This window comes from Aplidium turbinatum, chromosome 5 (genome assembly GCF_918807975.1).
Source record: "Aplidium turbinatum chromosome 5, kaAplTurb1.1, whole genome shotgun sequence".
Taxonomy (NCBI): Eukaryota; Metazoa; Chordata; class Ascidiacea; order Aplousobranchia; family Polyclinidae; genus Aplidium; species Aplidium turbinatum.
The window spans coordinates 30,026,003-30,053,362 of NC_137476.1; the positions used below are offsets into that span (position 1 = coordinate 30,026,003).

At 36.1% G+C, this 27,360-nt stretch overlaps 2 protein-coding genes across 4 annotated transcripts; one reads left to right on the plus strand and one right to left on the minus strand.

Moving 5' to 3' along the window:
• Nucleotides 1-2,923: 2,923 nt before the first annotated feature.
• On the minus strand, nucleotides 2,924-10,708 carry LOC145770004 (D-amino-acid oxidase-like). The gene is made up of 7 exons (XM_082581581.1): nucleotides 10,622-10,708; nucleotides 10,038-10,203; nucleotides 9,600-9,800; nucleotides 8,200-8,330; nucleotides 7,880-7,985; nucleotides 6,871-7,006; nucleotides 2,924-5,823 (listed from the first exon to the last, which is right to left on the minus strand). The coding sequence occupies exons 1-7, from the start codon at nucleotides 10,706-10,708 to the stop codon at nucleotides 5,661-5,663; spliced, it is 990 nt and encodes a 329-aa protein (XP_082437707.1). The 3' UTR covers nucleotides 2,924-5,660.
• LOC145770002 (integrator complex subunit 9-like) lies at nucleotides 7,784-26,585 on the plus strand. 3 transcript variants are annotated; one of them, XM_082581579.1, is made up of 20 exons: nucleotides 7,784-7,816; nucleotides 14,423-14,486; nucleotides 16,620-16,750; nucleotides 17,346-17,406; nucleotides 17,868-17,930; nucleotides 18,282-18,365; nucleotides 19,076-19,131; nucleotides 19,266-19,352; nucleotides 19,803-19,929; nucleotides 20,303-20,392; nucleotides 20,597-20,753; nucleotides 21,151-21,331; nucleotides 21,601-21,704; nucleotides 22,179-22,307; nucleotides 22,795-23,000; nucleotides 23,602-23,688; nucleotides 24,803-24,898; nucleotides 24,982-25,098; nucleotides 25,485-25,541; nucleotides 26,043-26,585. In XM_082581579.1, the coding sequence occupies exons 2-20, from the start codon at nucleotides 14,484-14,486 to the stop codon at nucleotides 26,154-26,156; spliced, it is 1,950 nt and encodes a 649-aa protein (XP_082437705.1). In that variant the 5' UTR covers nucleotides 7,784-7,816; nucleotides 14,423-14,483; the 3' UTR covers nucleotides 26,157-26,585. The 3 variants fall into 3 exon arrangements, with proteins under 3 accessions (XP_082437705.1, XP_082437706.1, XP_082437704.1); XM_082581580.1 differs by lacking the exons at nucleotides 7,784-7,816; nucleotides 14,423-14,486 and adding an exon at nucleotides 15,679-15,762; XM_082581578.1 differs by lacking the exons at nucleotides 7,784-7,816; nucleotides 14,423-14,486 and adding an exon at nucleotides 15,827-15,946.
• The last annotated feature ends 775 nt before the right edge of the window (nucleotides 26,586-27,360 follow it).

Consider the following 27,360-nt stretch of genomic DNA (forward strand, 5'->3'; position numbering starts at 1 on the left):
TGTAGGCTATGTGAAAAAATATTGCAAAACCAGGGAGTAGTGTTAGGCTAGTATACTGTCAACGGGACAAAAAAAATATAGGTACCACTCTATACAAAACGCTAATAACAGTAAATTTTACCATTGCTGGGATTTTCAAAATATTTTTATTAAAAAAAAAAAATCAACTTGATCAGATTAGATTTCATGGTTATCTATTGGGCATTAGTCTTCAAAGTAGATGCAATTTGTCATAGTAAATAGTTTCGTCCACAAAAATTCGAGTTTGCCAAGATTATGAGGGTGGGCACTATGTAGAGTGGTAGACTGGTACAGGTACTCACTTTTAAAAATTAAACATAAAAGTTTTTGGTAAAACAAATGAATCATGGCATCAATCAGTAGGCTAGTTACAGGAACAGTGTTTCAACCAATCAGAAAGGTACAAATAAAGCAGAGAATATACACAAACATATCTGATGAAAGTAAAATTACTGAACATTCCGCCGTAGCCAGCAATGGTCTATTGCAGGGGTGGGTAAACTTTTTCAATGAAAGAGTCACTTGCCAAAAATTAAAACCACTAGTGAGCCGCAAAATGTGTAGCGTCAGTAAATAATGTATATTTACTGTATTATTATTATAAATAAAGTAAAATATTTACTGTATTATATATATATTATTATAAATAATGTATATATAGCCGCAAAATGTGTAGGGTCAATGAATAATGCAAGCTTTACATGAAATAACTTAAGACAGTATTAGGTTTTTGTTTGATTTGCTAATCTCTGAAAGTTTGGACTTATGTGTTATTAAAGTGGTACAAATTAATTCTTCCCAGCATTCATTTGTTATGATTGCAGGATGCCATGACTTTGCAAACTTCATTTCAGAAAATAAAGATTCACAACAATATATCCTGCTAAATACAGAAATGTCTTTTACACTCAGGAAGCTTTCTTCCAAACTCAATTGTAGTGTGGCATTAACAAAAAAACTTTAGAGCCATGTCTTGCATTTCATTCAGTTTTATTTCTAAGGCACACGTGCCTGAAACAAACGGTTGGCAAACTGGACAGCCATAGCACTGACTACATTAACATTGAATGAATTTTTAAGGATATCAAAGCATGGTTTTAACTCCTGCAAATCTGGCTCGCAACTCCTCCTGCAACCTTTGCACTTTAATTTTGTATTCTTTCAATTTGATCTGACCTTGCCTCTTTAGGAGAACATTTGTTCTCATACTGACACTGAGAAAATGAGGTAACAACACTTTCTCATTTCTCAACATTACTATTCAGCTGAAAGAGCCACAAGAAAGATGTCGGCAAGCTGCATGAGACACTCGCATCTAGTGGGTTAAGGTTAGGGAATACATTTTGATAATGTGAGTTTGATTCCTACTCCTGTGATAACTCGATTTCTTCTGTACGGTAATTACCAAAAAAAAGTTCAAAGTAGGATCAACTCTCTAGCTGAATGCTAGAGGGGTCCCAATTGAACAGTAGCCACCTTAACATAATATGTTCTGATTGGTTGGCGGTGTCTTACAAGGCTTACAGAGATTGTCATAAGTGGCTACGGTACTGAAAAAAAATAAATTGAATGAATACTGGCTACCATGTAAACCAGTTTTTCTCAATCTTTTTTGGTCCAACGCCGGCCTTCATGAACTGGCAAAATTTTACCACCCCTCAACGAAAACGGTTAATTACGAAAAGCGAATATAAAACAAAAAATACTATTAAGTACTACAAAAAGTGCTCAATGCCAAGCAGAGCGAATTACATAAAATTTAGGCTAGTTACCAGTCTCTAAAACCCTTACAGCCTGTTTTACCCTAAAAGGGGGATCATCAGGTCTTTATTCAAATAGAATTCTATTTCTATTAGAATAAGGACCTTTTGATGATCCCCCTTTTAGGGTGAAATGGGCTGTAAGGGTTTACCCTAATCTTATTCCTAACTTACCTTAAACCTTCCTAACTTTAATCCTAACTCTGGCAACACCTGGTAGTAACCATGGCATTGAGTGTGGAAAAATAGCCACTTCCTAAAGTAAATTGGAATCACTCTTCACTTGGGTGAATTCCCTTCTTTGTGATAAAATGTGTATCAAGATGTGGGAAGGTTATGCTTGACAAGGAAGCAGAGTTGCCACGGTCTACCATGGTTCGTTGCTATTTTTAAATTATTCTAATTTGGAATGTCGTTTCTCAGAAAATGTATTTTTTTGCAAGAAAATCAGTTTCAGACTAAGAGGTTTCAAGTTCATTGGAATTATTAAGAAATAAACTGATTTTACATTTTTGGAGTGGAAATCTTGTTTTTAAACAAATAATGTTAAAAACATAAGTGAAGCTCTCAAGAAACTTTCTCAGACCAAGGATAAAAATTCCCACAACTGAAATGTAAGCTCACGCAGGCATTAGTAATCTGCGATAGCACAGTTGATAAAGCGATCGACATTGTGAAATAAGAAGCCGCAAAATCAGTCTACGATGATTCTACCCTACTCTCGGGGTGTGCGCTTAAAAACGCTTCTAGGGAGGGTGACTAGTCCTCACACCCAAGTGGTTGAAGTTGTCTGTGACATGCGAGCAGTAGCGTTGACGTGAAGGTCCAAAGTGTAGCTACTTATAGGCCCGGAATGGTTTCAGGAGCGCGGGAGTTTGAAGAAGCCACCGAGTATGCTTTGGATATAGTACGTTTTTTTTTTAGAAGGCTGGATTTGGTGGGGCTCAAGGATCTCACCAAGCCATGGCCCAAATTATCCTCTGCATGCGAGACCTCCCGCTCACCAAGGCGACCCTTGGATCTAGTTGTTTCGTACCACAACGCAATTCCACAGTAAAACAGCCCTCTATCCAGCGACCAGCGGCACTTATTTTCTTTACTTTCTGTTAGCCTACTGGGGATGACACACAACAATTTGCAAACTGCTATGATTCGCCGTTTTATTAGAAAGCTTGATATTCTTTGCTGTCAACGGAAGTTCATTATAAACATTGTAAGCGGTGATACCAAGCAAAGAAATAAAATCAATCAAGTAGGTGTGAGCTAAAAGCTGAAATACCTAGTAATTGGATTGTGCATTGGTAAGTTATTGAACAAGAAAGCGATTTTTACAAACAACATAAAAAATAATTACCGGTACTTTGCATAGGATAAATGCTGTAAAGCAAAATAATAAGAGTATACATCGACAAACCGTTGAAGTTTAGATCATTCGACAAAACAACATGTACAGAACAAATTTCAACCAATTATGTACGATAGAGAACATTTAATAATGTCATGTTAAATTGCATTAGAAAAGGAAAAAGACAAAAAAATGAACGTATCCCTTTAACACTTTTTCGAATGAAGTACATAATAGAGAATTAAACAGGATCGAGCATAAAAGCAAATACAACCAGTTTACATACCGTAATTAAAGAAGAAAATCCCCATTGGTTAACCATAAAAAAAAACTATTCTTCACATCACCTCGTCTAACAAGACCAATAAACACGCAAAATTAATAGCAATATGTTCATCTTGCATAACCGGTTTTCATCTATAGAAACTCAGTAATGACGAGTCCTCCAGGTGAAAATCGGTCCTGCAACATGAACAATGAACATATTGCTATTACTATGTTGTGTCTATTGTTAGATGAGGTGATGTGAAGAATACCATGTTTTATGTTTAATCAGTGGGGATTTTCTTGAATTACAGAAAAAGAATTGCCTTTTTTCGATAAAAATTCGTACACAAAACACCGTGTGTTGCACAAAAGTTTAAAGCTGCATGAGCAACACAAAACATACCAAAAATTGCAAGTCAACCTCAAATCATGATAACGTTAAAACGATAGTACTTGATGGGATATATGTTCTGCAGTCCAGTGGTGTGGCATGGCCATTTTTTTGGGTGTATACTTTTTCAGTCGCCTTTAAGCATTATACTGTAGTCTACTTGTTTTTGAAAAAAAACAAAACAAGCAAACATGGTGGCGCTGACTCCGTTGAACAGCTCACAGGACTTTTTTTTATATACAACTCAGCTTGAATTAAAGTTAACACCCGAAAAATGGTCACGCTCACTACCACTGCAGTCCCAACTTCGACAAGAAAGTGAATGTAAAACTCAACGTTGCACATCTTGTTGCGCGTGTTTCAACCCAGCCAGCAAAAGCTACCGTTTTCATATGAGACGATGAAATAATGTAAAAAAACGGTAACTTTTGCTGACTGGAAGCTTGCCATTCAAACGACAGTGTTCCCTGTAATTACTTGGTAAAATCATACAAAACGACTGAAGAGGAGGTGGTACAATAACGTGCGGAGCGACCTACGAAAGGGGAACCTTGTGGCAGTCAATGTTCAAAATAGGGGCAATGGAAAGCCGCCATAAAGCCGGATCGAAATTTGCTGATGTTCCACCATCGCAACACGGGATACAAAAGACGTAAAACCGTGCACTAACTAACTAAAGACGCAAACCGCTAAAAAAACGTTTTTGCAACATGAACTTATTTCCTGACTTAGCAAGTGCGTTGTCAAAGATAAATCCAACAAAGCATAAGAGGTTCTTAATAAGTACAACTTAACCACCTGTTTACCGACAAAGATATTTTGAAAAAGAAGGCGGAAGAATAAACAAGAATAGTTTCTCTACCATATAAAGTCTACTTTTTCAGTGCATTTGTGATGTACACTGGCATACAGAATAGATACTAGTGGCAAAATCATTAAGTACAAGTGCTTGCATTTCATTCTTTTTTCATTTCATTTCATTTCATTCCAGCAGGGTTGATCTCTAAGTGGTCAAAACTGGTTTTGACCACTAAGCAGTTTAAACCTGGTTTTAACCGGTGAAAACTAGGTTTAAACCGGTCAAAACCCAGAATAATATTTTATGTAGTGAATGGTCGGCTACCTGGGCTATGGGCTATTTAGGAAATATAAAAGCAGTTGTGAGGTGTGACCATTTTGATAGGCAGGCCTCGAAATAGCTGGCGGCCATGGCCGCCTGAACTTTCATTAATGGCCGCCAATACCGACCTGTCAGGCAGCCACAGATGGCTGCCTGTAAAATTCGTACGAAAGATTATATCTATCTTGGATTTTTTTCTTGTTTCAGCGCTGCCAAAAACAAGACATCAAACAGCGTTAAGACTACTACCTTAATTACATGTCGTGCTACGTCTAAATTTGTTGGAATATTCCAAATTCCAAATTTTATTCCAAATTTGTTGGAATAAATTCTTGTACTTCAGTTGGCTGTGCAAATGATTCATCTTTCTACCAAGCATTTTTTGGTTCATCAGAAACGTATTTTTAGAATTTGAATTTTCTCAATTAAAATAACCAACTGATTGAAATATCAAAAATAAACCGAGAAATTGAGTATTTTTTGTTCCAAATCCAGCATTTAGGTTATTGTTGATCAAAACAAAATATAGTTGAACATCATTACTAAACATGGAGGGTAATATTTTTAATTCAATTGAAAAGCAACTTGATTCATACACTAAAGGGGTTTTGACCAGTAAGAGGTGGTCAAAACTGCCCGGTTTAAACCGATCAACCCTGATTTCTAGCATATCTTGAATTTCATATACAATTCGAACGAGTGTTAAAAGGTTTAAGCTCACATTGATTTGCTTGCTAATTACAAAAGTAGAATCTTTTACAAATTAGAACTGATTTTGATCTTCTGCAAATGCTTTTGCAAAATTTCGCTGGCATCAATAGCGCAACCCCAGTGCAGCGTGACGCCAGAACCCCCATGGCCATAGTTGTGCAGGATGGCAACTTTCTTTCCACGCAGCCACTTTTCTTCAATTTCCAGTCTACCAAAATATGTAGCGTGTCATTCCCTTGAAGTTTTAGCTTATTTAGTAAGCCTACAAAACCAATACAACAAATTTTCGTCATATTCAAGGTCATGCCCCTTGGTGAAAGACTTAGATAAAAAAGGAACGGAAAGAGGAGAAAAAAATGAAGAAAAAATCAACTTCAATGCGGACATGATGACCAACCCCTCGCCTTGGAGCATACGACACTGCAGGCAAAATCCACTGAGGCTGAATGAAATGCGGCCTTGATTTGTTGAAAAATATTATATTTGTAATAATTGTCCTGTTCATCTTCAAAAAGCCAATCTTCCTGTTCATCTTCAAAAATGTTACTAAGTGTTTCCGAAAATCCAACAACGCTGGTTCGGGTCTCGACATGCGCCTTTGAGCAACGCATTTTTGAAGACTGCTGCTTCGAAAACTTTACTTTGTCAATCTCGGTGACTGGGCCTGCGTCAGTGGTTCAAAGCCTCTACAGTCTACAAGTATGCAAAACTGTCAAGATTAAAAAAAAGTTGTTGATAAAACAAAAACGAAACAACTTAACTGACAAGACAGGTTGTTAATATATGGTGAGCTGTCATAAAAGCTAAACATTAAGCTGAAGAAAACAGGAATGCTTTTAGCACAAAGAAAATACTTGTTGGCCACAATAATGGGACTATTTCATGTTTTTGTTACATCCCGGCCTAAGCTAGGGTACTGAAAATCTGGATTACGTGGCATAACTAGAACGGGGCTAATCTTTGTGTCAAACTTTAAGCATGCCATTAAGTCTTTTGTTCAACCACAGGCGTGTCCTCACAGTATGAGGGTGAAATCGGTGATGCTAGGCATCTGTAAGACACTTAGACCGCACATTTCATATATTTATGGGCTTGTGAATGTCTCATTCATAGGCACCAGATAAAATGCATGGTATAGCAGCACTGGACGAAGCTGTACACTAACCTAGCTTTCCATCAGTTGCCCTGAAATCTGAGCAATTACGAAAGAAGAAGTGTAGCCTACATTTCATGATACTTTACACGTAATTTTCACCTCACTGGATCCCTGTAAGGTCTCAATCCGACACGTTCCTCAACTATTTTGCTGTATTTTACACTTGGATTGAGCTCACAACATCCTTCCCAAATTTTTTTGCTGTCGATAGGATCAACGTTTGTATTGAAATTGCCTGATGAGAAAATGAAAAGTGGATCAAAGATCTGGCAAAGAAAGAGTTTAAACAAAGATAAATTTAAAAATTTAAAATATCAACTTCAATGCGGATATGATGACCATCGACCAACCATCGCCTTGGAGCATACGGCACTATAAGCAAAATTCACTAAACCACAGGCTAAATGAAATGCTGTCTTAATTTGTTGAAAAATATTATTATTATATGTGTGATAATTTTGAGACGATCAATGTGTCATTAATCAGTCGCTTTGAAACCCAAACCCATCTTTTATATTGATTCAACGTTTTTAGACAGTGAATCAATGTAAAATACATTGATTTTTTAAACATGAGAATGTATGTCTATATTTTTTATATATAGTTTGAGCACTTCGGCAAGATGGGTGAAAGTACATTGCGTACCACAAATGGAAAAATCACCACTTTGCATTACTTATATAGTAATAAGGCGTTCCCGCCTAGCGTGCGATTTACTGCACTGAGGAGACCTCACGGTCGAAACAGTGGCGTCCTGTCTGCATTTATACAATATATATACAGCCGGTTGTTGAAAATGCCACTCACCTCCACCTACATCCTAGGGTGTAATAAATTGGGTGGGCATAATTGCTGCAGGAAAGGCGGCCGAAAGAAATGAACTGACCATCCTACTGTCCTTAGTGCCGAAGGCTTAATGTACAAATAGAACCTTATCTTCTTATACCCGACACTTGAATCAAGTATGGGATAACGTTTACCTTTACCCTGTTTTACAGTAATCGGGACTCATCACAAAGAGGTTAATCCAACTGATGAAACGAAGGTATGATATTAAAAGTAAGATCTTGAAAAAATGGAAAATACAGTATATCAATGTTTGTTCTACCTTGCTGGGCAGTGCCTCCAAGTACAACATCGTTTAGACGCGGCAATATGTAAGAAGGATTTTTCACAATTATCTGTTTCAGCCAAGGCGCCTTCACCACTGTAACCTGCAACAATCAAATACTAAAAGCAAAAGATGCTGATATTTAAAAGTACGATTTTGTCAGTAATACATACAGTACATATATACATACTACATACACATAATGCAAACCTAGCATAGATTGCTCACATTTGCAACCAAGGTTTATCACCAAACTGCCACAGATTGCAATAGCTAATGCAAAAAAATCTTCTTCCCTTTAATTGGCAAAAACTTACCTGTCCGCGAAAGGGCACTAATTTCTCATCTGATGTCAAGTATTTAGCCGACATACCAGCACAGTTCACAATGATGTCATAATTGCACAATTCTTCAAAATTACTGATGTGACGCTGAACAAATTTTCCACCTGAATTGATATTTTGGAAAAACGAACTGATCCTTAATTCGGAATTTAGAATAATAGAGGTAGGCCTACCACCAAAATGATAGGCTACGCAATACAATGAAAACGGTTATAGGCAAATTGTTTGTAAGCAATTATTCGTAAAGCAATTGTTCGTAAGCAATTGTTCGTAAGCAATTGTTCGTAAACTGTTTTTCGTAAAATGAAATCCGTAAAACAATTCTTTGTAAACCATTTCTTCGCATATAGGGCCAACATCAAATTTTAACTGCATGCACAAAAAAATGCTTTAGGAAGAATTGTTTACAAAGAATTAATTTTACAAACAATTGTTTTACGAACAATTGCTAACAAACAATTTGTCGGACACCAATGAAAACTAACCCATCCCATTCAACAAAGATGAAAAAAGTGTTTTAAAGAATAATTGACATATGATAATATATAATATATCAAAATTAGTTACGGTAGTTAGTTCACTAAAAGTTTCATCAATGTTGACAATAGCTCATATTACAAGCTTTTGAAAAGTTTTCAAAATCAAATTATATATATATATTACATTTGCTGCTAAATCAAGAGACTTAAACTGCTCTGAGAGCCAAAGGCACATTTGTAAATTCACCCGAAGGTTGCAATACACAATAAAAAAATCAATACATAAAATAACACAGTAAGAACGCAATAAAAGAGATAGTAAGAAGGCATAAAGAACATAAGGTGACAATAACAGAAATACAATGGAAGTAAGAACAAAGAGATAGAAAAACACTGTAAGAATGCAAATGCAATGACTTGGACCAGAAGAGCAAAAATCTTGCAACCAACTTTTGAAAAGCACGAAAAAAAATGAAGTTCACTGACTGCCGCAAAGACCAAGGTTACTATTCTTAAAGCGGCACGATAAGTTATTAAGTAGATTAATGTGATTGTGATGTAACATTACGAGTTTCTTGTTACTTAATGAAATGGAATGACAGTAGCGCTCAAAACTCGTGTGAAGTTTCAGGGGCATTTTCAGATTTTTTGATAGTTACATAGCCACATTTTAGAGAAATTTTACCATTTCAAAGCTATATAGAAAAAATATGTGGTGCTTGAACAGTTAAATTATAGTAAGTTGTTTGAAAGTTCAAAAATACATCGCAGGCCACACCAAAACTTTGTCGAAGTGTGTTTGAGACCATTGTGCAAAACTATTAAAATCTTGACATGGAAAGCATTGCATCACACACTACATAAGTTCAAAGAGAATGCAAATTATTACCGTACCTAAATCTTTTATATTTTTTGTCAGCCAAGGCAGGTACTTGCTACAGTCACAAATCCATGTGGAAATTTTCCACCAGTTTCCCTTCAAAGATAAAACCACTGATTCATCCTTTGTCAACGGTTGACAAAAAGGTAAAAAGTTTTCATCTGCAGGCTGAGGGATGTCTTTTTCATCTACATAACCACTGGACGGCTGAACTCCTGAACGTATGGTAGTGGTGCAGTTGTTATCTTTGGCTTACAAACATGACCAAAAAAGCACAAAGTGTTGTTCTTTGGGCCTTTGGGGTTAACAGCACTAAAGAAGGTGGCAGTTTTAAATATTTAAAGCAGTAAGATTCTTGGGTGTTACTCTAAATTAGGGCTACAAGCACAGAAATTTTTAGATTTAATTTTGAATGTCAGATTTGCCTTTCATTAAACTTACATAGAATTTACCTATTTCGTATGCATTGGGATCTTTAAAGAGATTGGCAAAATGGTCCATAGTAACTTTTAACCACTTCTTTACTGAATTGTTGCCAGCACATTTGTATGGAAAAATGAAACCAGCTGAAACATCTCCTGTTGTATTAGGTGAACAATCTTCATAGAAAATAGTTACCTTGAAAAGATGCAAAGCATAGTATGTAATATTTCTGAAGAGCAAGATAAGTTTGTATTGTTGATAAATAAATAAAACAGCCAGGAATTTAAATCCACACTATTTTAACTGACATTTCTTCAAAGTAGTTTTAAAATTATTTGATTGCATGGAACATAAAGCAATTATTCATTTAATGAGTTCTAATTGATACACAGACAAGTTGTATATATCTGTAGAACTTAAATAATAGGGAGTAATATATTGCTTTCATGTGGACAAACCCTTAACATCAATCAAAGTCAACACATAGTCACATTTCTAATGTACAGTACTTAAACATGTTAGCATAAGCAAAGATCGCGTTTTGAGTTATGTAGGTATAATACCTTCTTTAGACCCAGACAGTTTTTAGACTTGCAACAACAACTTTACTAACCTTTGCATTGGGTATATCTTGTAAAACCTTATAAGCCGTCGGTAAACCAATAATACCAGCTCCTATAACAGCTATATTGACACTCATTATTTAGTTCGGTTAAACCTTGATTCCAAAGTAAATATGCAAAGATATGTCTTAAAAATGGCTGTATAGTATAGCAGTGACGATCGGTGAGGGAAAGCAAGGAAAGCAGTGCTTACCTGAGCGAAAACTATGCAAAGTAGGCTATAATGACTGAATTCTAGGTTTAACTTCTTATTATTTTTATCATGTCTATTTTAACTTGAAAATTACTGTATTCGTGACTAGAATTACTCGTAACGCTTGTGAGTAGTCTAAATCCTCACCAAACCGCATGTCTTGCCTATAAATGCCAATTAACGCAAACGCTTCTGTCAGAAACAATCACTGAGGCTCTAGGTAAGCAACTATCAAAGTTGCTTACCCAGATTCAAAAATGTCAAAAAACGCCTTCGTTTTATCCAATCATCACTCGTTTTGCAAAACGTCACCAGCTGCTTAGCGAATCAGATGTGTTATGGTGAGACCAGGTGAGTCTTGCTTTCCCAGTGACGTCAATGCATACATTCGCTAGAGCGGCTAGACTAACTCGTCAGAATGGTGCTCGTCACGGTACACAGCACAAGCATCATAATGCCGAAATAATTGTTGCTGTTTTTTGATGTCTCCTCGCCATGTACTGTACTTTAGCCTACTAGCTTTCATAGTCATGCCTTTGCCCTTTTTACAGCGTTGATGTAACGTTACTTCGCCAATGAACGTTCAGGTGCGGCTGCAATATTTAGTTTGTTAAGCTTCTATACGCAGGAAGCAAACTTATCCAGCTTTTTGTACAAATTGCTTGCGGTTGTAATGTTTAGACCTAAGTGTTAGTTTTTGTAGTGTAGGCCTAACTGAATATCTCAGAATGAACATTCATGACGAATTAAATATTTAGACAACTATTATTCCATGTCTAACACTGGATTTTGGTCCTGCAACGTTAAAATTAAGATTGTTCATGACTTCTAAACATTAAATGGATGTATGATCACGACATAGGCGAAGCACAATTTGACAGATTTTTGTGTTTGATTTGTTTTGAAAATGCTCTCAGAGCGCACTAAATTGGAAGTGTTTTTCAAAAATTTCTGGGGGAGGCCCCCCAGACCCCCCGCTGGAAGTGTTGCCTTCGGCAACACGCCTTTGGGGTTTGCCCGACGGTTACGCCCTTCGTGCCTAGGCCTACTACCTTGCTGCAGCATATTTACAAGTTGCTTTCCCAACGGTTTAAGCCACCGAACGTCACTGTAGTATAGTGTATTATATAAAACCTAGCCTATGCAGCAACTATAGTTAAGTATATACCACCTATATGGTAATGGTAGCAAAAGCTTCTGAAATTATTATCCTTTTTTTAGCACAAATCTTACAATTTTTGTAACAAGGCTGGCTTAAATAACCTCATAATTCGTTTTTTTTTACAATTGAGTTAAGCAAATTGTGGAGTTTCATTGAGCCAGCTGATCTAGTTTTTTCAGCAAACTTGAAATGATTCAACTCAGTGCTACAAATAAAATCTCCACACAGCTATCTCACAAATTTCCAAAGATAAAATCTTAATAAAATATCTTCCCCTAATTATTGATACTTTTTTTTCACCATTTTGTGGATGCTCTTTCAAAAACCACTACAGGTTGTGCCAAGCTTGCTACGAATATCTCACTGTTTGCCACAACTTTCAGATTTTAAATATTGACCCAATTCAAAAAATTACTTCTGATAACAATCTGGCAACTCTACCGGTATTCATTTTTATTTATATGTATTAGACAAGAATATCCATATTCAAATTACACAAAAAAATAAAAATACAAAAATAAAAGTCATAGGCTACAGAACTACAAACAAACCGCAAAATATCTTGATCTCAAAAAGAACTCAAATCAGTTTGACTCTCATAAATTAAACCATCGTCGCAACTGAACTGGAATCATGGCTTGACTAAAGAATAGAACATGGTGCAATGATTGAACAATGTCACCACTCAACAACTGAGAAAGGAATAGTAGGCTACTGAACGACTGAGAAAAAATCATACTAATGAAATTTCTACACCAAACGCATTGGTTTAAGGAGTTTTCAAAGTTGATAGAAATATCCTGAGCGAAGCTTGCAATCACGATATACAAAAGCACTGTGGCATGCAACATAATGTAGGCTACAACGCTAAGAAGACATAAAACTATGTGTCGTAAATGTTAAACTGCCAGTAGTAAAAATGTGCTCAACTTATTAGTGACATTCAAAATTCCTTAAAAGCACACAAATACTTGAAGAATTGCACAAATACTTGAATTCCTAGCTAGCTCTTCAAATTTCTAACTTAATAAACGACACAATGTCCTAAAGAAAAACTGCAGGGGATGAAAGGCCTCCAGATTTCACAACAGTAATAAGACGTAAAAAACACATACCGGTAATCTTGAAAAACCACTGGATGCTGCAAAGGTCATCTCAAATCGTATTTTATAAAACAACCTTTTCTGAATGTATATTGTTTGCAACAGTTTTTATATTATGACTAATCAAGTATACATTTTTGAACTGACTTGCAATTTTGGATTATTTCTCTTGATGATCTCTTTAGTTTGTGTTTTTAACACTCAACAACAGAGAAATGAGAGAATGTGATTCTGTTTAGTGTTGCCAGATTCCAGATGGTGTTTTACGGCACCAATTTTGAAAAAAAATGGTGTAATTTGAAACGGCTTGGTGTAGAAAAATTGTTCTTCTACACCATCACAGATTTGGTGTAATTTGATAAATATTTGCCAGTTTGTTCTAATTAAGTATATTTATTGTTGTGTTGCATATATAAACCTGTTGTTCCGTAATCCTAATCCTAATAATTATTTTAGCTGTTTGCATACTTGCACTGTCTTATTGGAAGAACAATTGAATGTTATTATGTTTGACAAACTATTTTCATTTTAACCTCTTAACTTCTCCACCTAACTGTCATACTGTATTGGCTGTGTTGTACATGTAACTGAGTGATTTTCGTTCTTTGCTATGAAAATTTTTGTTATTTTCATTACTTTTCTAACACTTCTGTATTTTTAGGAGAAAATTTAGGGCTTTGTTGTAATTCTATTCTAAGTGAAATGGTGTAATTTGGAGGTTGAAATGATGTAGTGAGCAAATTGGAGTCTGGCAACACTGATGCTGTTTCCCTGTTTGCCAAAGGATAACATTTCATGGCGTCATGCAACCTTTACTGCACAACTGTACAGTGTACAGTGTTTCTCTTAGTTTTTATAGTCAAATTTTATTTTAATGTAGTTTTGGAAACTAAGAAACCTTAAATTACACAATTTTTATTTTTTATTGCCACTAGCATCAAATGTTCCTGAAATAGTAGGCCTAGGCAAAATACCCAATATAGTAATAATAATCATGCTTTTATTTGCGCCTATTGCGATAACATACGGGTTTTTAGCTTTTAGCAGAAAATTTAGCTTTTATCATAGTAGTTATTAAAATTAATTCATATTTTTTATTTGACATGAAAGAGTATTGATATAAGTATAAAATATGTGAATTTCAGTTCTTAATTTTTATACCCATTTTTTTTATAGGCCCCCAAAGTTTGGCCTCCAAAATATGCATGTAGCAAATTGAAACCTTTATAATCATATAAAGAAGTTCTCTGTCAACGTTTTAATTTACATTTTTGGATTCCTTGGGTCTTAAAATGTCTGTCTAGCAATTTTCAGCCATTTTGTTTGATCACAGGTTAAGAAATTAGAAACATAATAAGAAATTGGACAAAATCACTGAAGCGGAACAGGCAAAAATGGTGATTTTTCTAATGACCATAACTCTACTAATATTTAAAATTTTTCTTTGCATTCTTAATATTTCTTTGACATCTACAAGTATGCCAAATTTCAATAAAATCTATGACATGTGGTGTAACCCATTTGCTCATTTGGCATGGAATGACCCATACAGTACACTGCGATCACAGATGCGATACAACAGACGACAGGAAGCAGCGAAGTGACATATAGTCTTCGAGTCAGCTGCTCTCCAGCTGCTTCCGCTATAGCAATACATTGTACGGTATCGTACTAACAATAGCCTACTTATCTAGTGTGTAATACCATTTTCTTGCTTTATCTCATTCTCAATATTGTTCTGGAGGCTCATTTGCCTTAAGTGCTGTATCAGATCTACTTTTTAGCTCTAGGCATAATTTGTTATTGTGCTCATCTCACTTTGCTTAATTGTTGTTTGTACCTTCATCTACGGCATGGGTGACGAACCTTTTTGCGGTCGCGGGCCACTTTGTCAATTACACATGAGTTATCGGGCCACACGCCTTTTTAATCGTAACCTACTATGAAATCTTTTAGAAGCGACTCAAGATATTATTCAAGAAAAGTACGGTAACAAACGGCAGATGAAAGTTATAAAACCCACACAGTTGAAATTATCTTAAGCAGAATCGAAACATACAACAGTAAAAAATAAAAACAAATCAACTTGAGCAAAAAGGATAGAGCAACAGTACTGTACTTGCACTGATAATGACGACAGTTTAATTTTTGAAGCGTTTGCTTTCATATGAATATGATTTCTTCTTTTTTGACTTTATCCTTTTTGCAAGTTGACTAAAAAGTTAGTGCTTAGGGCAAGAAAATAGCAAAGGAATGGTGTAGGCTACCAGTGAAGGATAAAACCATTCCATAAAACAGTTTTGAGATGTCTTTTGTCTTAAATGCATGAGCGATTGTCGAATTGTTTTGCAGGCCGCACAAAATTCTTTGAACGGCCGCATGCGGCTCGCGTGCTTCAGGTTCGTCACCTCTAATCTACGGGAAAAGAAACACTTTTTTGTATAGTGTAGTGCTATGTTAGATGCAATCGGGATGGCTGTGACTCACTTTATGTTCCATTTTTTGTTGTAAAAATCTATTGTAACCTAGTTAGGTAGAAAAAAAAAAGAAAATAAGAAATTTGGTGATGGTATAAAATCTGCCACAACAAGATAGGGAGACTTGTTGAACAAGCTCCCTAAAGCTAAGCGTAGCAAGTGTTCCTAGAAAGCCTTGAGGGATGCTCCAAATACAGTAGGCTATATAAAGTTTTTGTCAATGGTTTATTAGACATATATATATAAATATTATTTATTTTAGAAATATGCTATGCCAATAATTGAATAAGCTGTATAGATTTGGTAGACTTACAAGTTGTAAACTGTCTAATACTTTTGTTTTGATACATTCGTGTGTACCTTAAACTATCATGAAATTGGTGAGTAGTAACTTAGTAGGCTAGGCTACTACTGTAGTGTTTTTTCCTCAAATATATTCATAACTTAATGTTTAACTTCTTTGTATTAATGTAAACAAAGTTGATGCAATGATAAAAATTCTGGTTGCTGCATCTGAAATGATTGTTAGAGAACCTCATTCAAATTTTTTTAATGATATCAAATTGGTTGGTTGGTTTTGAATCTTTATTCCTTGACTAACAAAGCCTTGGTTGGCTATTCTTGGTGGCCTAGTTTTGCATACTTGTAGAGGCTTTTGGCACAGGGCCGGTTACTAAGATTGACAGAGTGAAGTTTTCAATTGTTGAAATGCTGTTGCTGGACGCTGGTAAGTTATTCCATCCACTTGGTGTCACTAAATAAAGATGGAAAGCAATCCTGAAATGCGATGCTCAAGCGCACACCTCAAGAGCCGAACTAGTGCTGGGTGATCTTGAGTTGAGCACTTAACCACTGAGCTAATGAGGCAGAAAGCATATTGTAATTGCCGTATTGAATTAATGTGTACCGGTAACCTTTTGTGTTGTTCCATGTAAGAATTTGTCTATTGAATGATTAAATGTTTTCACATTAGCCTTTCACATGTTTAAGAATTTCTATATTCTAGTACTGTATTTAAAAAAAAATTGTTTAAAAAAATTCCATGCTTTGCAGTACAACTTATCAGCAAGCGACAGCTGCCCCTGCATTGTCATGAAATTCAAGACTTGTACAATCATGTTTGATTGTTCCCTAGACTTATCTTCACTGTTCAATTTTCTTCCTCTTTCATTGGTTGATAAAAGGTTGGTTGTAATTTTGCAGTATTGATCTAATCACAAAAACGACAAAGCTTATGAATTGTCATTCATAAAAGTATTCAATCTTTGAAGAAAAAAAACAGATAAATTTGACAATTTACTGTGCTACGGTAGGTTATTTGTTGTGGTTTTGTCTCTTCATCTAATCCTATTCAGAGTCTTAAACTAAATTACATTGATTGCAGTTTATATTAATTTTCATCTCAGTCTGTAGAAAAAATATTTCTCAGTCTATTTATTTGTTTCTGGCAAATTCAATCCACAACACTTTTCATTAGGCTGTCATTCATTACTACATGTGTGCTTCACTCTGTTTTTGTTTTATTTGTTGCTATTTGTTTTTTTTTGGGTTTTGTGGCCGTACTAACTACTGATATATATATAGCGTACTACATAATTTTTCATTCAGGCACGTTTTAAACCCTTCAAGGTTTTGCCATCTTTTCCCGTTTGTTAACATGCTGGTAGGTTTATATCGATTTTTGTAGTTAGTATCTTTTTTGTCCCGGACGCGTTAATGACGAAAAATAAAATGATTGATTGATTGGTTGTGCAAGATTGATGTATTTTTCGTATATAGAGATTCTAACTTGCTTCCATGGAAACTAAAAGATGAACACGGTCGTCTGGTAACAAATGAGGTATGGTTTAAAGTTACCACATATTTTCCGGCAATTATGTTGTGTGCAAGCAACACAGCTTTACTTTATTTGGTGACTAACTGCAACAAGGATGTTTCAACTAAATCACGTTTGCAATTTCTTTTTGGTTAGAGGTTGGTGAAAAACCTTTGAATAGAATTATTTATCTAATATATAATGTTTTTGAATATTTTGCTGAAAGGCAGAAGTCCACGGTCAATCGTGATATGATCCTCAACTATTGAAGATCATATCAAAATTGGATCTACTGTTATTTCCTTGCGGAAAAGTGGTTAACCGTAGACTATCTACAAATGGATGTATAACCTACATTATTAGCCTGTTCACTTCGTAACCCCAGAAGAGGGAGTTTGTAAAAGTATGCTATTGTATGTGATTGATATTGAAAAGGCATTCTACAAATATAGCTCCATACATTTTATTATTTTTCTTTTGTTTAGGAACTCAAGGATTGTTCAGGAAAAGTATTTGTTGATAGTACTCCAGAATTTTGTTATCCTGAGGTTTGTAAAACACTATCGTATTGTTTATGTTGTACATAAGTGGAAGTGGTGTAGCCTACTTCTTGTTTAAGTACAAGCATTTGAAAACTAAACTGCCTCTTGTTGCAACTGACTGACTGACTCTTAATCGACCTGATACAAGGCGTAGTAACGCAGTACAGTAGAACGACAATGGATAACTCGACCTTCTGCTTGTCTGATGTTCACTTTGTTAGAATCAGTGAAATAGCATTGATTTTATTAAAGAGATATGTTTTACTATTTCTTGATGCAAAATCCAATTTCATCAATGTATTTACCTAATATTAGTGTAGATCTTCTATCTTTAACACTCTTTGATTGTATGTTTAGACTGAATTGATAGATCTTGCCAGCATTGACGTAATTTTGATATCTAATTCTGGAAGCATGGCTGCATTACCATACATCACTGAAGTAAGTTATTCGAATTGTAAAATCATACTGAGAAATCCTCTTCTGAAGCTTAATCTTAATAATTCCATATTTTATTTGAGAAGCAGGGCCTCATATCACCAAGATTAGCAATGTACTGTTTCTGTTTGTTGTTAAAAAGTAGCTGTCTGAAAACTATTAAATTAATATTCTTAGGCAAATTGTATATATTAATTTTTTGTTAGTGTATTCAAAATTAAGTAGCAGGTTTTAGTTGCATTACTTTATGCCCATTCAATGTATCCCACTTTTGCAAAAGTCTCATTTGCTGTTTTGATATCAACATTTGACAAGTTTTGTTGAATGCTCAAAATGATTGAGGTGGTTTTTTCATAAAATGGATGTAAAATTAACCCCCAGTTGTGTTGCTTTGCTTCTTAATGTTTGTGATATGTTTTTAGTTTTTTATATGTGTGAGTTGTGTACCAGTTACCAAAGTATATATAATATGCTTTTTATCAAAGCTCAATCATTCTTATATCTATCAATGATAGAAAATATAAAAACGACCACAATAAAGGCATTCTGGCAACAAATTCGACCTGTTTTTTTTTGTCCGATTTTAACAATATTTTCTATCTTTAAAGTTTGTATATATTTCATGCTTGAAAGCTCGATTAATACTTGGCTTAAATTGTGTCCTTGATAAATGGTCACCCAATCATATTATTATATTCATTTTATTTTTTTAGTATCATGGCTTCCACGGTATGATATATGCCACAGAGCCAACTCTTCAGATGGGAAGGTATGTGAAAATTAGTTGATCATTTGAGAGTGAAAAATTATGTTTATAAATATGTGTCAATGGTATTTTTCGATTTACTGTTAACAAAAGTTCTTCCTCGAGTATAGGTTTCATTCACTGGCCCTTTATTTTAGGTTACACATGGAAGAATTAATCGAATATTGCCATACAGTGTCAAAAGGCCGTCAAGCTACAAAATGGAAAGACCGAAAACTACGAAAGTGCGTCAGTGCTACATAAATGCATGATTTGCATTGAATTGTTTTGGCTAACGTTGTATCAATACAACGCAATAGCAAACTTATCAACTTATATTGCTCTCAAAGCCTTTTACAAATGTTTGACCCACAATCACAGCTCTTCTCATCAATCAATTATTTGATCATGATCATATGCTGTCGTCAACTGATGTCTCAGCTGTGTGGCCGAGTTCTTCAATGAACACTCCAACAGTTTTCCATTCGACAGCCACCGATATCACATTTCGTGTTTTGGCTAGTCACTTGACGTGCTTGAAGGTGAACACGAAGATTGGCATTCATGCCTTCCGGACCACTTAACCTAAACCATCCAGCACAAGTCTAGATTTGATTAATGTTAAGCAAAACCCATGTGTTTTTTTCTCTTTGGTGTGTGTTTTTGTTGACTGTAACAACCTAAATTTGTCACAGACAATTGCCAACGTCATTGGCTGGCTGTTGGGATCACAACTTCCAAGCATGGAAGCAGTGCTTCAGTGCTGACGATCTTCAGGCGTCCTTATCAAGAGTTTCTGTTGTAAGATATGATGAAAAAGTTGTAAGTAGCGTTGTTGATTTTTTTAATCTATTCTATAATCTTGGTGACTTTTTATATTTAACTCTTAACATCAAAACACATATGTCTTTTGCTGCCAATCTTGTTATTGCTAAATTTCTCGATAACCATCGACTGAAAATGTTTGTTTTCAGATATTTTTTAATATTACATTCCAATGTTATTCTATAACGTTAGCAATAAAATTTAGAGCAAAAATGCCAGGTGGAAACATTTGCACAAATCTCATAGAAATGTTGTTTGTATTTGGCTATTTTTAAAAGAAAAAGTTCGCAATTTGATTTATGCTTTACAAGTCAGTCATGAGAATTTTTTTGCATGAGCTTTCGTTTTAAAGCTAAAATATGCTTTGTAGAATATTTTTGGAGCCCTCAATGTCACCGCATACAGTAGTGGCTACTCCCTCGGTAGCTGCAATTGGCTTGTGGAATCCGAATTTGAAAAAGTAAGTTCATTTTTATTATTTACAAGTGTCTTTTTGATGACTCACTGACAGTTTTTAGGTGCAGTGCCAAGTTCGCAAAATCGATTCTTAGACAAGAAAATTACGTTAACAGATTAAACTGTTGTGCGTACGCAACCATTTCAAACTATTGTGATCAATTGAAATTGCCCATTTTCAACGTGCACATCCTACTTTTTCCTGCAGATCACTTATCTTTCCGGAAGCTCGTCTCTCATCACACATCCCCAACCTCTGGACTCGCGATATCTCAACAACAGTGATCTTCTTATTTTCACAGGGCTAACGCAAGCTCCTACTCACAACCCTGACAACATGCTGGCCGAGTTTTGCGCCTGCATCTGTAAGTGTGTGCAGATTTTGTTGCCTAGATTCCCATGTAGACACATCTTGTTTAAAAGTATATGAGTTTATGCTTAAACTGCGTGCTAAATGAATGATTTGCTCCCTGCTTTTGGGTAAACGACGATCTTTCGAAGCCGACCTCTCGCAAGAACTTTTTTTTCATTGATCCCTTGCGTGAAAGTAAAGTAACCCTAATGTTTGAAAATTTATATTACTCATTGTGACCTGTTGATATAATTTGTTTCCTAAAAGTCCTGGCGTGGAAACTATTAAAATCGCTCTTCATTTCAAGTCTTGAAAAGTTTTATATCGTCAATAGACTAACAACCACTTCCTAGCCTACGGTATATCTAACTATTTGTATTCTCAAACTGTTTGACTTTCTTGTTTCTCAGCTAAAACTGTCAAGAACGGCGGTAATGTCCTCATCCCTTGCCTCCCATCCGGACTTTTATATGATCTTTTGGAATGTTTGCTTCCTTACATGGAGCAATCGAACATGATTAACATCCCCATATACTTGGTCTCACCAAGCGCCAAAGCATCTTTGGCCTTATCTCAAATTTACTCAGAGTGGTGCGTATCAATGCTCGTTACATTGTTTTATCTTTTGGGAAAACAGAAACTGTGTAACGTTCTCTAACATTCAATCCACTATATCTTTATCTATACTTTTATTTTGCATATAGTGACGTTAATTTAAGGGAAACCATGCAGACTATACTTTCAATTGCTTGATTACATTAAGGTTGTGATTTTATAAATACAGTAGTATGAGATGGCGTAACGGTTAGCGGTTGATTTTCAGTATTTGTTTTGAAAACTGACACGTTGTTACTTTGAAGGTTACACCCAAACAAACAGAACAAAGCCTACTTACCCGAGCCACCGTTCCCCCACGATGAACTGCTGCAACTTGGGAGGTTGAAAGTCTTTTCCAGTGTCCATGGTATTTTGTTGTCATTGACTTTTTACAATTTTGTTTATCATGCTAAAACATAACTATTGTCTTTCTTTGCTGGCCCTTGCTTGAGGTGCGGATTATACGCAAATTGTTTTAATTAACCTCTGCATTCTTGAAAGATCGTTTTTTATCAAAATATGGCGCCCAGCGAGCTTTTTGGAATGAAGTCGTTGCACCAAAAGCACCATGTGAAACGAAAGAACCACACGAATTTTCTGTTTGTTTTTTTTTGGAATATTTGGATCTCCTCGCAGATAAGGTTCGGACTGTACCTATATGAAGTTGCAAACCATTATTTTCATCCCCTTTGTTAGGTTTTTAAGAAGTTATCGTCTATCGACCGAGATCTTTTTGCATTTCAACACAGTTTTATGATGCTTTTTTCTGCGGATCTTTCAAACGTAGGCTACTGCGTTATCATGCGCATTGTCCAACATCAGTTTTCGTTGTTCGTTTCAGATGGTTTATCCGTCGGTTTTAAGAAGCCGTGTATTACATTTGCCGGCCATCCGTCCTTACGATTGGGAGATGCGGTTCATTTTATTAATCTATGGAAAAATTCCTCTTTAAATTCAGTTATATTTGTAGGTAAGTCGTTACAGAAAATGTGGTGAATTAGATTTTGATTGAGATATTAAGGTATTTTTTGTCACGAAGGCAACATATTTGAAATATATGTCAAGGATATCTGTGTTCATTGAAAGCCGATTTCGCGACTACATCAACGATTATTTCGTTTATTATGATTGTTTAAACATACATATTTCCTACAATCGGTTTTACCTGAAGGATTTACTGTATGTCTTCATCATTATCATTGGCGTCTGTTCTGGACGTGTCTGAGAACAAATCAGTTTGTTCCAACATACTTTTTCATGTGCCATGCTTGTTTCAGGCCTATATCAAATTATATTCTGAAAATTTCTTCAGTTGCGAGAAGAAAATAGTTACTGATGTTGCCTGGAAAACTCAAGACATTGATACAAAAAGTGATTGTTTTTTTTACATTAAATAAACGTAAACTAACTTATGAGGTATTTTACTTTGTACATTAGTTTCAAAACGTTTGTTCCAGAATCTAATTTTTCGTATCTCGATGCTCTGGCGCCTTTCCAACCTGTCGCCGCTCGTGTTTTTCACTTTCCCATTGACACGCGAACCAACCACCAAGCAGCAGGTCGCATGATTGACAGCCTGAAGCCCCGGCTTGTTGCCATGCCAACCAGTTACAAAAATCCTCCTGTTCTGGCGCCGAATCGCACCGATCTGGTTTTAAGCACAGTTGAGTATTCCGAATAGAGGTGTTGCCATTTTAAATTTATAAATGCCATAATATCGGGCTGGGATTATGTAAAGCAGTATATTTAATTATTTATATCCCAGATTCAACGTTAGGAGTTGGATGTACCATCACTGGATTAAGAAAATCGACAGATTAAATAGCTTAATTCACGGACTGATATGTTTAGCTTACGTACCAACCGTAATCCGCTGATAAGAATCACCAATTACTGATCAACCGATGAACTTTGTGCAAAGTGGTTTTCAATTAACTAGTCATGCGATTAGCTTAATCAGCTGCTTAAAAGCTCCGCTGTTGGTGCACCCAATTTTAAGAGTTGATTAATACGTTGGACTTATACCTGGTCCGGAAAAACATTATGTAGTTTTATCACTGCCATTCTACTGTATATTAATCTAGCAAACATATATTATAAATACTATTTACTTACCGATTTCCTTGTCCCAAGCATTTCGAGTGAGGCATTTGCTTGTTTGTCTCATTGTTAAATTTGAGCGGTTGCGCATCGAACGATACGTGTCTCATTCTTTCACTGAACTCTGTTCACAAAATTAACTCAAGTGCTTATCACGTGATCAGGAATCCCAGACCATTGAACTTCAGCGCGCCTCTGTTCACTGTTTGAATGTTAAAAGAACTCTTGAAAAAGTGGACTTGGAACCAGAGGTTAGTTTGCAACGATGGTTGATACCATTGTTTCTCTGTTATATGCTGTAAGCAATAGTATCGTAAACTAAGTACCATTTTTCGTGTTTTCTCTCATCGCAAAGATATTTCTTAGCTTCTACTTCAACACATCGTCGTATTGTATAACTGATTTGAAAGACACATCTATGTGGAAAGTGGGTACATGCAAGATGTGCTAATGTCAAGAGAGCCGCAACAAGATTGGCGAAGTGTTTTGTTTGTGGGAAATGCAGTAAAGGAAGGAATGAAGTGGAAGGCCATGATGATGAGTTCTGCCAATTGCATCGAAACAGTGACAGACTTCTGTTATCTGGGTGGTCGGATAGATGGAAGTGGTGGATGTGAAGCAGCGGTGACAACAAGGGCAAGATTGGGCTGGACAAAGTTCAGGGAATGTGGGGGAATGTTGTATGGCAGAAAATTTTCACTAAGGATGAAAGGAAAAGTATATCGGAGCTGTGTGCGGCCTGCAATGCTATATGGTAGCCAGACATGGGTATTGAGAGAGAGTGAACTGGCAATCCTGAGAAGAACGGAAAGGTCAATGGTGAGAGCAATGTGTGGGGTGAAAACGAGAAAGGAAAAAAGGACTGAAGAATTGTTGGATATGCTTGAGATGAGAGAGACCATAGACCAAATGGCAAGGGCAAATGGAGTAAGATGGTATGGACATGTGATAAGGAGGGAGGAAGGAAGTTTTCTTAGAAAGGCACTAGATCTAAAGGTGGATGAGAAGAGGAAACGCGGTCGTCCAAGAAGAACGTAGAAACAACAAGTGAAAGATGAATTTAAAAAAGTCGGACTGAAGGAGGAAGATGCAAGGGACAGGGTGAAATGGAGAAAAGGGATTAAAACAATTGCTGCGCGGAAACAATCGGCCACCCCCACTAGTGGGGAACAAACCGACGATGGATTATGATGATTATGATGATCAGCGAAATTGTATAACTAATTTGAAAGAACGACGGGTTTCGATTTTATGCAAATTGATTTTGAAATCTCTTCCGCTGACAACTGAGTTTGCAGCGAAGTTTTCTGCTTATTTTTCTGCATCTTTGTGTCATTCAATCTCACCACACTATCATTACTGCAGCTTGCTTCTTCGCTCCAGCCCACAGAAGTCCGCGGGGTTTTGATGGCTCCACTGTCCACACAAATAGTCACCAAGAACAATCAACATTTACTTAAGGTAACATTGCACTAGAAAAAAAAACGTAAATTGCTGTCTGTTTTCCGTAGTACGGTATCTGATATGCTTTGTCTTCACTGCAGGCGATACACAAAAGAACTTCGACCGGTCGTAAGCGGAAGTTTCATAGCGAAGTTGTTCATCGACCGATTCTGTGCGGAAAACTGAAAGTAGATTCTTTTGTTGACAACCTTAAAAAGGTAAAGCTCCATGTCGTTCGATGATCACAGAAAATTTATTTTTGTTTTCTTTCAAGCAACGTGGCCTGTGCTCATTGGTCAATAAAAGTCCTCTAAAACTGTTTCGTCGAATAACCGCTGCAGGAAAAAGCCAAAACAAAAAAAAAACGCTAAAAACACAAAAGTTAAAAAGAATACTACCAGTAACCTTGCTTGGTTTGATGTTTTCACTATCTTGTAATTTTTTGTTTTTTGTTCTACACGAAGATGATTGTCTGTCCCTGTCAACTCCGCCAAAACGCGATTGGGGTGAAATCATCATGTATCTTGTGGTGGTAAACTCTTTCTTTGTGTGGGGTTTTTGAATGGAGACCTCTTTAATCCAATCTCTTTTTTTTGTCACCCAGGAAGGATTTTCAGACGTCAAAGTGGAAGAGGGGAGTTCCGGAAAAATCATTTTGTTGGTGAGATTGCGTTCCAGCTACGGTTATGAAAGTTATCAATCGCCAGCAACAATCCTTGTCTTTTGTGCAATGAGTTTCAAAATTGCGCTTTTAGACAGCTTAATCCATGTGCTTGTAGTGCTCTTCCATGCTTCTGCACGGGAACCAAAATAGCCTTCATTCTATGAGGCAAATCATCCACTTATATCATGTTAAATTTAACATTCGCTCTTCGGAGCTGATTGTGAAACGGATTCTTAGCTTTTGTTATAACATCTTCATTAGAACATCCGTGTGGTCTACCCATCTTAGTATCATGGACAAAGTAAATTTGCTCCAGGTTTCCGATTAATGACGTGTCACTGTTAGGGTTTTTCGGTTTCCGTGATTGTTCAAGGAATGTTGCAGTTTTACATAACGTTTAAAACATCTTATTTACAGTTCGTTTACCAGCACACAATGCAATGGTCTCATCATTCAAACAAAAGAGCGAATCACTGAAAACACTTCTTTCTTTTTCAGCAAGACACAGTTATACAAATTGAAGACGGATCGACTCATATTGTATGCGAAGGTAGTGACACTCTGCGTGTGAAACTGAGAGACATCATGTTAAAGAATCTCAGCGGCATTTGATGGCTTTCCAATTGGTCAAGAAAGAGTTAAGTTTCAGTTGTAGCACTGCCTTGGCTGTTGGCTTAGAGAAGAGAACTGAAAGAGATATCAGAGGAGTCGCTTGCGCTGACCAGCTGACATTAGACTCTAACCTTTACACTATAACGTAACGGTTAGAGTATTCCACAATTGTGTGCCTCGGAATATCTGTCAGCTGATTCCATTTATTGTGTTTTACCCAGCCATCAAATTATTTTTTGACGTTAGTTCAACGTCTGCAAACTGATTTGCCGACTGGGTACCGGTAACTAATAATAATCTGCTGAAGAAGATTTTTCTTGCCCGCTGCAGTTTTGTAAACTGAACTTTCAGCGCAATGGTAGTCAAATATACTTTTGGAAATAAACGAACTGAGATGAGTTAAATTAACTTGTGGACAAACAAATCTTAGGCAACGATGATCTGCATTGCAGATTAGCTTTTTGTGTTCATTGTGAGAGTAGGCCAATATACAGTATACGAAACATTATAGGCTGACGCGCAATCGTTTTGCTGCAAATATCGGTAACGCAGTTATTATTGAGAATACAAAATATCAAAAGCGTTCTAATAGATTGTAGGTTGACTTTTATGTCTGGACCAAGCAATTAGAGTTTGGAGATTAATCACACAATAGTCAACAAATAACTTAGAATTACATTAAGCTCTCTTAATTTCGACTTGGCTTTACATCCAAACGAACCGCTCTCCGCTTGAATCAATGCGTTTCTATGTGGACCAAAAATCTGTAGCATAATTAATAAGCAAATTAAAATTTAGGCCTAAATAGTTATTTTTGTAGTAATTTTCCTGTTGTAGGTTACTATGGTAGCTGGTAAGGCTTAAGCTTCCTAATTAAAGTTGGCTATTGAAATTGCGAAAACCTTCAGTCTCGGACTGATAAATCCTCTTTAATGCAAATTTGTTGCCAGACGCTTTTTGAATTTCCAGTACAAGTGCCAAAATCTACTCGGTTATTTGAATGGTAGCAATAGCACAGAAGTAACTCAAAATATAATTTACGCAAAAAGTTCTTCTGGTTTTATTCCCACTTCAAGTGAGGTCGCCAGTGCAAATTGCAGTCTTCCACATCACTCGGTCAGCAGTATCTTTTCCTTCACTCTTAACTATTTCCATGTCTTCTGTCACACAATCTTCTTTTCGGCATACCTCACTTTCTTTTACT